The sequence below is a fragment of the Artemia sp. Qi Xiang Cuo genome, chromosome 2, assembly GCF_049724085.1.
Source record: "Artemia sp. Qi Xiang Cuo chromosome 2, ASM4972408v1, whole genome shotgun sequence".
NCBI lineage: Eukaryota > Metazoa > Arthropoda > Branchiopoda > Anostraca > Artemiidae > Artemia > Artemia sp. Qi Xiang Cuo.
This window is the reverse complement of record NC_142795.1, coordinates 27,007,660-27,019,833: the sequence shown is the minus strand read 5'-3', so window position 1 is coordinate 27,019,833 and position 12,174 is coordinate 27,007,660. Positions and strand designations below refer to the sequence as shown.

Genomic DNA, 12,174 nt, shown 5'->3' with positions numbered 1-12,174 from the left:
TGTGCCCGAGGGGAACCCCAGCTTGTAACTGAGGAGGAGCAAACGTAGGTGTTACGTAACAACAGCGCACAAAGGTGTTACGTATTGGCAGCGCACACGTGGGCTGTTACGCAACGGCAGCATACACGTGGGGTGTCACGTAATGACGGAGATCATGTGAGATGTTACGTAATGGCAGCACACACATGGAGCATTACGTAATGACGGTTAACGCATAGATGTTATATAATACTTTCAGAGATTTTTTTTCTTCGGGGTTTCTTTTTTCTTTCAAGAAGTTTTTTGTTTAGGATTTCATTTTCTTTCACGGTTTTTTTTTGCAAGGCGTTTTTTCTCGGGGAATATATTCTAGAGATTTTATGTCCACATTAGGATTCGAAAGGACACTTCCATCCAATGAAACTGCACCCTAGACAGCAGGGCTATGAACGCCTTTCTAATATTTTGATTCAGCTAATACATTCTACATGATAACCTATTGCTCGCAAGGATAAATCCCTGTTCACGCATACAAGAATGAGTAAATGGTTCGCATGTTACCAACCGTTTCTGCATGAGAGCGCAAAAGAATCCTAATGCTATTGATTTTTGCTCTATTAGATGCAGCTGCCAAATACTGAATTATTAATGTTCTAAAACGATCTAGACAGGTTAAGTTACATAGCAGATATCATATAGTATTTTCTTTAGATATTTCATTAGGTATATGATTACGTACTGAAGTCTTATCCCGGATCAGTAAGTCTAAAGGATACAAACTTTTGTACATACAAATTTTACCAATAAAAATAAATTTACAAGCATTATTAAAACACGGAAAAAAGCAGTTAAGACACAACAAACGCAAAAAGAGAAACGTGGAAAAAAACTTATAAAGGATAAAATATAAGCAAAAAGAACCATGAATTAAAGAAATAAAGGGTTCCTAGCAATCAATTCCAGAGGAGGGGATTGATATTAGAGGTAAATTTAAACCCTATTAAGAGCTATTTCTGAGAGCTTATAATGAAAATTCTCCGTGTCTTTGAGTCAAGACTATATAATTCCCCCCCCCGGGTGACAAGCGCACATTTGAGTAATATTTTCTATTCAAATTTCGCATAATCTTGTTACAGGTAAATTTAACCCACATCAATATGATTTTCAGGACTTTTAATGAAAATGCCTCGTTTCTTTGAGCCAAGACTATGTCCCTCCCCCTGTTGACAAGCCACTTATGAATAAAATTTTCTCTTAAAATTTCACATAGTCTAGTTAGAGGTAAATTTAACCCTCATTAAGATATGTTTGATGGCTTTTAATGAAAATGCCTCGTTTATTTGAGCCAAGACTACGCACTTCCGGTTGACAAGTGCACATTTGAATAATATTTTATCTTCAAATTTCAAATAATGTCGTCAGAGGTAAATATAAGTCACATTAAGATATTTTTGAGGGCTTTTAGTGAAAATACCTCTTATTTTATCTGAGCGTTAAATTTCATCCCCCCCCCCCCCTCATTCAAAAAAGCTCTTTTAAAACTTCTAAGCTTAGCCTTAAGCTGTAGATCATGTTAGTCCACATAGTTCACGTCACCGTGACAATATGTGGCTAGCCAACCCTAGAAAAAACTCCAACGAGGAGGGGAGCCTAGCATTCAACCCCAGAGGGGGGCCTGTAACATCAAATTCCTACAGGAGCCTAAAAAGCAATTATAATGGGATCCTAGCAAGCAATTCAAGTGGGGTGGCCACCGGTTTCTAGGCCTCCACTGGAGGCCTAGACTAGAAACTAATTGCAACGAGACCCTAGCGAGCAATTCCAACGGGGTCCCCTAGCAATCAATTCCAACGGGTCCCTAGAAACTAATTTTGGTGGGGGGTCCATACTAATCTTTTTCATCGGGGAGAGGGCCCTAGCAAGCAATTCCAGAGGGGTTGGGTTGTTATTAGAGGTAAATTTAAGCTATATTAAGAGCTATTCTTGAGATATCTTAATAAAAATTCTTCATTGATTTGACTGAGCGTTACATTTCAGTCCCCGTCCATCGAAAAAAATCTTTTAACACCTCCCACCTTAACTTTAAGGTTAGAACTTGTTAGTCCAAGCAATTCATGTCAACGTGTTACATTATGGATGGCATAGGGCACCCTCTGCCCCTCTTCGTCGTTACAAAGACATTTTCACACATTTTCCTGCAAAATTATGATTTAAATAAAATGGATCGTGTTTTTGCAAACCAACCTCAACTTCATACACCATCTCAATTCATGCCACCATGCCATGCTATGGCTGACACACGGTACCCTCTAGCTTGGATGAACTTCTTGTGTGCTTATTTTTCTTTCTGGAACTTGTTCCATGTTGATTTTTCTTTTCGTGATACTTGTACATTGATTTTTCTCCTCGTAAAGCTTATTTTGTTCGTGAATCCTGTTGCATGTTGATTTTTCTCTTTGTGAAACTTGTACATTGATTTTTCTGCTCGTGAAACTGATTTTCTTCATGGAACTTTTTTTTCATAGAACTTGTTGCTTGCTGATTTTTGTGCATGAAACTTGGTGCATGTTGATTTTTCTCTTCCTGAAACTTGTACATTAATTTTTCTCCTATCACAACTGATTTTGTTTATGAACTTTATTGCATGTTGATTTTTCTCTTCGTGAAACTTGTACGTTAATTTTTCTGCTCGAGAAACAGATTTTGTTCATGGAACTTCCTGCGTGCTTATTTTTGTTCGTAAAACTTGTTACATGCGGATTTTTTACGTGAAACTTGTTGCATGTTGATTTTTGTCTTCATGAAACTGATTTCGTTCATAGAACATGTTATGAGCTTTTTTTGTTAGTGGAATTTCTTGTGTGCTGATTTTTTTTCGTGAAATTTATTACAAGTTTTTTTTTCTTCGTGAAAGTTGTAAATTGTATTTTCTCCTCGTGAAACTGATTTTGCTCATGGAACTTGTTCCTTGTTGATTTTTGTTCGTGAAACTTATCCTGTGTCTATTTTAGTTCTCAAGATTTGTTGAATGTTGATTTTTCTCTTCGTTATACTTGTGCAATGATTTTTTCCTGGTAAAACTGATTTTGCTAATGGAACTTGTTGCTTGCTTATTTTGTTCGTAAAACTTGTTGTATGCTGCTTTTTCTCTTCTTGAAATTTGTACATAGATTTTTCTCATCGTGAAATCAACATGGAACCCGTTTCGCGAACAAGAATCAGCACGCGACAAGTTCCAAAAATAAAAATCAGCACGCAACAGGTTCTGTGTACAACATTAGTTTCACAAAGAGAAAAATAAACATACTACAAGTTTCATGAAAAAAATCAGCATGCAATAAGTTCCGAGAACACAAATCAGCACGCAACAAGTTTCATAATAAAATCGGTTTCATGATTTGAAAAATTAATTTAAAATTTCACAGTGAGAAAATCCACATGCAAAAAGTATCGCAAACAAAAATCATCAGGCAACAATTTCAAGGAACAAAAATCAGCACGCAGCAAGTTCTATGAACAAAATCAGTTTCACGAGGAGAAATATCAATGTACAAGTTTTACGAAGAGAAAAATCAACATGTCACAAGCTTCACGAACAAAAATCAGCACGCAACAAGTTCCATGAACAAAATTGGTTTCACGAGTAGAAAAATCAATTTAAAAGTTTCGCAAAGAGAAAAATCAATATGCAACAAAGTTTCACGGACAAAAATCAGCACGCAAAAAATTCCATGAACAAAATCAGTTTCACGGGGAGAAACATCAACGTGCAAAATTCATGAAGAGCAAAATCAACATGCAATAAGTTTCACGAACAAAATTCAGCATGCAACGGCATGCTCCATGAACAAAAACCCGAACGCAACAAGTTCCATGAACAAAATCAGTTTCAAGATGAGAAAAATCAATTTACAAGCTTTGCAAAGAGAAAAATCAATATACAATAAGTTTTACGGACAGAAATGAGCATGCAAAAAGTTCCACGAACAAAAATCAACACGCAACAAGTTCTATGAAGAAAATCAGTTTCACGAGAGTAAAAATCAATATTCAAGTTTCACTAAGAGAAAAACCAGCATGCAAATAATTTCACGAACAAAACATCAGAACGCAAAAAGTTCCAAGAACAAAAATCAGAACGCAACAATTCTCATGAACAAAATCAGTTTCGCGAGGAGAAAACTTGATGTAAAAGTTTCACGAAGAGAAAATTCAACATGCAACAAGTTTCACGAACAAAAATCATCATGTAACATGTTCCACAAACAAAAATCAGTACACAGAAAGTTCCATGAACAAAATCAGTTTAAAAGGAGAAAAATCAATGTACAAGTTTCACGAAGAGAATAATCTAGATGCAAAAGGTTCCACAAACAAAATTCAGCACGCAGCAAGTCCATGAAAAAAATCAGCTTCACGAAGAGAGAAATCAATGTACAAGTTGCAAGAAGAGAAAAATCAACGTGCACTAAGTTTCACGAACAAATATCAGCACCCAACAAGTTTCACGAATAAAAATCAGCATGTAACAGTTTCCATGAACAAAATCAGTTTTATGAGGAGAAAACTCAACGTAGGAATTTCACGAAGAGAAAAATCAACATGCAACAAGTTCCACGAGCAAAAATCAGCAAGCAACAAGTTTCACGAACAAAAACCAGCACGCAACAAGTTCCATTAACAAAATCAGTTTTATAAGGAGAATAATCAATGTACAAGTTTCCCGGAGAGAAAAATCAACAAGCAACAAGTTTCATGTACAAAAAATCAGCAGGCAATAAGTCCCACAAACCAAAATCAGTACGCAACAAGTTCCATGAACTAAATAAGTTTGACAAGGAAAAAAATCAATGTACAAGTTTCTTGAAGAGAAAAATCAACATGCACAAAGGTTCACAAACAAAAAACAGCATGTAACAAATTCCACGAGAAATAATCAGCACTCAGCAGTTCCCATGAACAAAATAAGTTTCACGAGCAGAAAAACCGATGTACGAGTTTCACAAAGAGAAAAACCAACATGCAATAAGTCCCATGAACAAAATTAGCACTTAACAAGTTCAATGAAAAAAAATTTGTTTCGCGAGGAGAAAAATCAATATACAAGTTCCACGAAGAGAAAAATCAAAATCCAACAAGTTTCACAAACAAAAATCAGCACGCAACAAGTTCCACGAAAAAAAAACAGCACGCAATAAGTCCCACAAGCCAAAATCAGTACGCAACAAGTTTCATGAAAAACATCAATTTCACAAGAGGTAAAATCACTGTACAAGTTTCTTGAAGAGAAAAATCAACATGTCAAAAGTTGTACGAACGAAAAACAACATGTAACAAGTTCGACGAACAAAAATCAGCACGCATTGATTTCCATGCACAAAATAAGTTTCATGAGGAGAAACATCAATGTACGAGTTTCACGAAGAGAAAAACTAACATGCAACAAGTTTCAAGAGCAAAAAATCAGCACGCAATAAGCCCCATGAACAAAATCAGCACGCAACAAGTTCCATGAACAAGATCAGTTTCACGAGCAAAAAAATCAATATACAAGATTCACGAAAAGAAAAATCAACTTGCAACAAGTTTCATGAACAAAATCAGTTTCACCAGGAGAAAAATCACTGTACAAGTTTCACGAAGAGAAAAATCAACATGCAACAAGTTTCACGAACAAAAATCAGCACACAACAAGTTTCATGAACAAAAAATGGGCACGCAACAAATTCCATGAAAAAATCAGTTTTACTAAAAGAAAATCAATGTACAAGTTTCCCGAAGAGAAAAATCAACATGCAACAAGCTTCACGAACAAAACTCAGAACGCAACAAGTTCCACAAACAAAAATCCGCACATAACAAGCTCCTTGAATAAAATCAGTTTCACTAGGAGAAAAATCAATGTACAAGTTTCACGAAGAGAAAAATAAACATTCAACAAATTTCACGAACAGAACATCAGCATGCAACAAGTTCCATGAACAAAATCAGTTTCATGAGGATAAAAATTAATGAACAAGCTTCACAAAGACAAAAAATCAACATGCAAGAATTTTCACGAACAAAAATCAGCACATTACAAAATCCATCAACAAAAAACAGCACGTAGCAAGATCCATGGAAAAAATAGGTTTCACGAGGAAAAAAATCAATGTACAAGTTTCACGAAAAGAAAAGTCAACATGCGACAAGTTTCGTGAACAAAAATCAGCACGCAACAAGTTCCACTAACAAAAATCAGCAAACAACAAGTTCATGCCTGCTAGAGGATGCCATGTAACAGTCATAATGTGGAATGGTGGCATGAATTGAGATGGTGTATCACGTTGAGGTTGGGTTTCAAAACACGTACCCTTGGATTTAAATTACAATTTTGCAGGATGATTCGCAACAATGTCTTTGAAATTATGAAGGGTGCTAGAAGGCGTGGTGTGTCATCCATAATGTGACACTTTGCTCGAAATACTTGAACCAACTTTTTTTATACTTAGAGTTAAGGTGGAAGGTGTTAAAAGATTTTTCTCCGTGGAGGGGGACTGAAATCTAGTGATCGTTCAAAGAAATGGGCTATTTTGATTAAGATTTCTCAGAAAAGCTCTTGATATGGTTTAAATTTACCTCTAATAAAAACCCAACCCCTCTGGATTTGCTTGCTAGGGCCCTCCCTATGAAAAATGTTGCTAGGGGCCCCCGCTGGAATTGGCTTCTAGGGTTCTGTCACAATATTTGCTAGGGGACCCCACTGGAATTACTCGTTAGGGTCCCATTGCAATTGGTTCCTAGGCCCCTGGTGGAATTCGATGTTAGGAAACACCCCGCTGGAATTGCTCGCTAGGGGCCCATTAGAATTGCTTTCTAGGCCCTCCGGAGAATTGGATTAAAAGGGCCGGCAGTGAGGCTGAATACTAGGCCTCCTCTCTCCCCTTTGGAACTGGTTGCTAGGGTGGGCTAGCCACATATCGTCATGTTGGAGTGAATTGTATGGACTAGCCTGATCTACAGCTTAAGTTTAAACTGAAAGGTGTTAAAAGAAGTTTTTTGACAGAGGGAGGGAGTGAAATTTAACGCTCAGTCAGATAAACAAGGTATTTTCATTGAAAGCCCTCAAAAATACCTCAATCTGGCTTAAATTTACCTCTAAGGAGATTATATGAAATTTGGAGAGAAAAAATATTCAAATGCGCGCTTGTCAATCATGGGTGTACTTGGCTTAAAGAAACGAGACATTTTCATTAAAAGCCCTCAATAATATCTTAATGTGGGTTAAATTTACCTGTAAAGAGATTATGTGAAATTTGAAGACAAATTTTTATTCAAATGTGCACTTGTCAACGGGGGAGTGCATAGGCTTGGCTCAAAGAAACGCGACATTCTCATTAAAAGCTCTCAGAAATAGCTTTTAATAGGGCTTAAATTTAAATTTCTCGGGGATACTACCGATATGTTCCTTCTTTTGTTTGAAACGGTAGATTTTTAGGGAAAAAAGATCCTTTTTAAATATTGAACCAATGCAATTTGGAGAGAAAAAATATTCAAATGCGCGCTTGTCAATCATGGGTGTACTTGGCTTAAAGAAACGAGACATTTTCATTAAAAGCCCTCAATAATATCTTAATGTGGGTTAAATTTACCTGTAAAGAGATTATGTGAAATTTGAAGACAAATTTTTATTCAAATGTGCACTTGTCAACGGGGGAGTGCATAGGCTTGGCTCAAAGAAACGCGACATTCTCATTAAAAGCTCTCAGAAATAGCTTTTAATAGGGCTTAAATTTACCTCTAATATCAATCCCCTCTTCTGGAATTGGTTGCTAGGACCCCTACCTTTCTTTAATACATGGTTGATTTTCTTTATATTTTATTCTTTATAAGTTTTTTTCACGTTTCTGTTTTTTCGTGTGTTGTGTTTTAACTGATTTGTGCTGTGTTTTAATAATTCTTGTAAATTTAGTTTTTTATTAATAAAATTTGTGTGTTCAAAAATTTGTATCCTTTAGATTTATTGATCCAGTATAAAACTTAAATACGTAATCATTTACGTAATGAAATATCAAAGCAAATGCTTTTCGACATCTGCTATGTAACTTAACCTCTCTAGATCACTTTAGAACATTAATAATGCAGTAACAGGCAGCTGCATCTAATAGAGCAAAAATCAATATTATTGGGATGCTTTTGCGCTCTCATGCGGAAGGTTTGGATACATGCGAACCATTTACTCATACTAGTATGCGCGAAATGGGGATTCTTCTTGCTTGCAATAGGTTATCATGCAGAATGTATTAGCTGAATCAAAATATTAGGAGGGCGCTCATAGTCCAGCTGTCTAGGGCGCAGTTCCATTGGACCGAAATGTCCTTTTGAATCCTAATGTGGACATAAAATCTTTGGACTATAAATGTTCCCTGAGAAAAACGTCTTGAAAGAAAAAAGTGCCTTGAAAGAAAGTGAAATCCTGCAGAAAAAACGCCTTGATAGAAAAAAAGAATCCCGAAGAAAAAAACTCTTAAAGTTTTTGTAACATCTATGCGTGTACCGTCATTACTTAACGCCCCACTTGTGCACTGCCATTAAGTAACATCTCACGTGTTTGCCACTATTCCGTATCACTCATGTGTAAGATTGTGTCACATCCCACGTGTGCTCCGTCATTGCGTAGCAACCCGCGTGTGCGCTGCCATTACGTAAGCCCCACGTGCTCCTCCTTAGTTACAAGCGGGGTTCCCCACAGACCTCCTGAAGTCTAGCATGTCATGCGAGATTGCGTCATTCCCAATAAATCAAGAGAGCCCCTTAAGATTACATCGCTCCCAATAAATCTAGCAAGGCACAGATTACGTCACGTCCCATTTGTGTACCGTTATAACGTAACAGCCACGTGTATGTCCCCCTCAGTTACGAACGGGACTTCCCCAATTGACTAACGGTCTCTAAAAAGTCCTATTATGTAACACCTCAAACCCTATTATGTAACAACCAAAAGTAATTATTCCCTGTGACGTAACATGAATCTGTATCTCTTAGCTCCCTGCGACAAAACAGACACCTACTGTCTGTCATCAATGACGGGCACCATTTGAATCCAGGAATAGGGCCACGCTGAAAACCATCTCGGGGATACTACCGATATGTTCCTTCTTTTGTTTGAAACGGTAGATTTTTAGGGAAAAAAGATCCTTTTTAAATATTGAACCAATGCGGTATAAATATGAGACTTCATGCGGACAATGCTTGACTTTGATATGCTCGCGCTCTTTATTACCGAGTTCCAATTTTATTGTGTAAACCAAATACACCGAAATCAGTCCTCAATCTCCAATCATTCTTGTAAAAAAGCTAAAATTCAGTGTAAAGAATAAAGGATTGAAGGGTCTGGTAGTCCTCATCAAATTTAGAATTATCCTTAATATGGTAATAAAATTAAACGGTAATAAATACAAAATTATTTTTCTTCAAATGAAAGTAACGAGCTGCAGAAGACTTTAAACGGACAAAAGCTTTTCTACATTTGAGTGAAGCTACTTCATGCGTCAAATTTTATGCTGTATTAATGCTTTAAATATGAATGCGTCAACACAAGAATATTGTCATATAATTTCTTTTCGTTAGGCTTTGAGAATGAAAAGGTTCGTTTAGCTCTACCTTCTTCAAATAACAGGATTGCTTGTTCATTAATTTTTAAAGATATTTGCACACTATAAAATATTTGCAGGAAATCACTAGCCAAACTTAAGCGTAAATAAAGCAGGTCTTTATGGGTTACAGCTCCAACCCCCTTACACGGAAAAATGTTCGTTTGGTTAAAGTATTTCATCGTTGAGAATTCTATTCGAAACTCTTGTTTGTCTCATTCAATCCTGAAAAGATTTGTCATTGATGTGTATATGTAAACCAGTGTAAGCAAAATGTCAAGAGGAACTCACTCGAAGGGAAATTTAAAAATATAGTCCTTTTTTATTAACAAATGCAGTGACAGTACAGTAAAGCCGCGTGAGGCCAACACTGCTGCACATGCACTTTTTCAGTTCAAAGCTCCCCTCACCTGTTAAATGTTTCATTTTTCACTCCCTTACCTTAAGTTTCTACTTCCCTTGAATTTTTATAAAAGATCTCCTCCCACCTCATTTGATTCCCAGTGTTCATTCCTACGATTTATTCGCTTCATTTAATTTACAAAGTTAATTCACAGTTTTTTTTCACTTTGCACGGTTTATTCAAAGTTTGTTGATTTTATGGTCGATTTTCCTGTTAATTTATTCCTATTTGCATTTTTTAAGAAGAAGAGAACCTTGGATTTAGAACGCTTTTAATTTAAAGAAAGAATAATGATGCCTATTCTTCAATTGGTTAGGAATTGTATCTGCTTGACAGTGTAAAATTATTTTACTAATTTCGTGAAATTCTTTGTTTTATTAATGAGAGAAGCAGAGCTTGCCCATGTAGTGAAAAATCCTTGATTAGCATAACTTGATTAAAGAAGAAAGACTAAAAAAAATGACAAAACAAAGATTTTTTTAAAAATTAAAGTTCCCTACTATACTCCAGCCTCGACAATTAATCATAAACACGTCAATAAAAGAAAACTACTTAACGTAATGAGAACTAACACTGATGTAGCATAAGTTATTTATTTATACCTCTGATTTTTGACTCTGAATTTTTATTTTAGGATGTCCACCTGAATCTGGCCTCATTCCATCCCAAGAAATTCTATTGTCAGAAATATCTCGCCTTAGAGAACGGCTGTTATTCTTAGAAACAGAAAACGCGTCTCTTTCTGCGAAGCTTAACAGACAAAAATGGGAAGTAGAGAACCGGCTTGCTGAAATTGAAATGCAACTTTGCACTACCAACTTCGAAAGTAGCCGGTACGAGATTGACCGGAACCTAGATACAGCCATTTGAGAGTGTATTTTAGACATTCCATGATTCTGAAAATAAACTAAATATTTTGAGACTATTAAAATCGAAAATAAAAAAAAATTTGAAGTGAATAATCATCAGACAAGGACAAGCTGAGAACAAACTTGTTGAAACTAAAATGAATATAAGGTCTAAATTCTATTAACTGGAGTTCCACTAGACTGACTTTTATATTTACAGTAGTCATTTTACTAAATGTGTAAAAAAAAAATGCAAACAAGTTATAATAATAGGTGGCTTTTAAATAAAAGAAAACACGAAGACATCTTTTAATTTGGCTTTTCGCAGACATAACAGAAAGCCCAAATTGAAAAACCTTTACAACAAAATTAACAAAACTAAAAATATTCCTAGTTGTTATATTTTTTTATACATCTTTTTGAGTCCCTACTTCATCATTATTTACCTATAAGGCCAATAATTAAAATCACATATCCATAAGCTTTTATCTCTCGGCTTTGTGCTCAGTCAGCTCAACAAGAAGCGCCAGTGTTTTTGGTCGTTAAACGACAACATTAGTGTCACCCTTGCTTGACGAAACGAATTAAACACGAACAACATCGACCAGTAAATAATTTCTTAGACAATATTGCATTTTTACAATTAAAACCAAATGAAAATTATAGGAAAGCGGTTGTAGCATTTTAATAAGACTGTAAGAAATTATAAAAAGGCGTTTCTTAACTAATAATAATAAGGTTCTAAGTATTTTCTGACCTTCTGTTAATTAATATAACGACCTTCTATTGTCATTAGTTAAAATAAAACTTTTTTGTTATTTTCCCACTGACTTATTAAATATTACACCTGTTTTTCTACGATTGTCATTCCATTTTAGTTCTAGATTGTTTGATAATAATACTGTTGAAAAGGGACGCTATTATGCAAGCAGGAACGCAAGAATTTAGTTTGGAGAGTACAGAGCTTTTCAGGGGGTTTGGGAAAATTATGAAAACATAAAAACAGATAAAAATGCGAAAAGTGTAGCAAAAAATAGGGAACTCGCATATATTTTGATATACAGGATGGAGGGGTACCCGGTCCGAAATACTTTAAAGTTAGTTATATCAGTCGGTTGAAAGTGTTTCTAATAGTTATAATATCTTTTTACCCCGTTCGTACAACATCTAAAATTTAAAATCCAAATTTAAAATTTAAAATCCAAATTTAAAATTTAAAATCCAAATTTAAAATCCAAATTTAAAATCCAAATTTTATGGAACAGCTAAAAAACTGTGCAATGCTCTTTTGTTTGAAGCTACCACGCACCGT

At 35.5% G+C, this 12,174-nt stretch overlaps 1 protein-coding gene across 3 annotated transcripts in view; it reads left to right on the top strand.

The window, feature by feature from the left end:
* The window catches only part of LOC148955071 (cyclic nucleotide-gated channel alpha-3), a 339,464-nt gene extending 327,885 nt beyond the window's left edge, over window positions 1–11,579 (top strand). For all 3 annotated transcript variants that reach the window (XM_089108043.1, XM_089108044.1, XM_089108045.1), the window contains one exon: window positions 10,649–11,579. In XM_089108043.1, coding sequence (XP_088964169.1) covers window positions 10,649–10,884 — 236 coding nt within the window. In that variant the 3' untranslated portion in view covers window positions 10,885–11,579. The remainder of the gene's footprint in view (window positions 1–10,648) is intronic.
* Window positions 11,580–12,174: the final 595 nt, after the last annotated feature.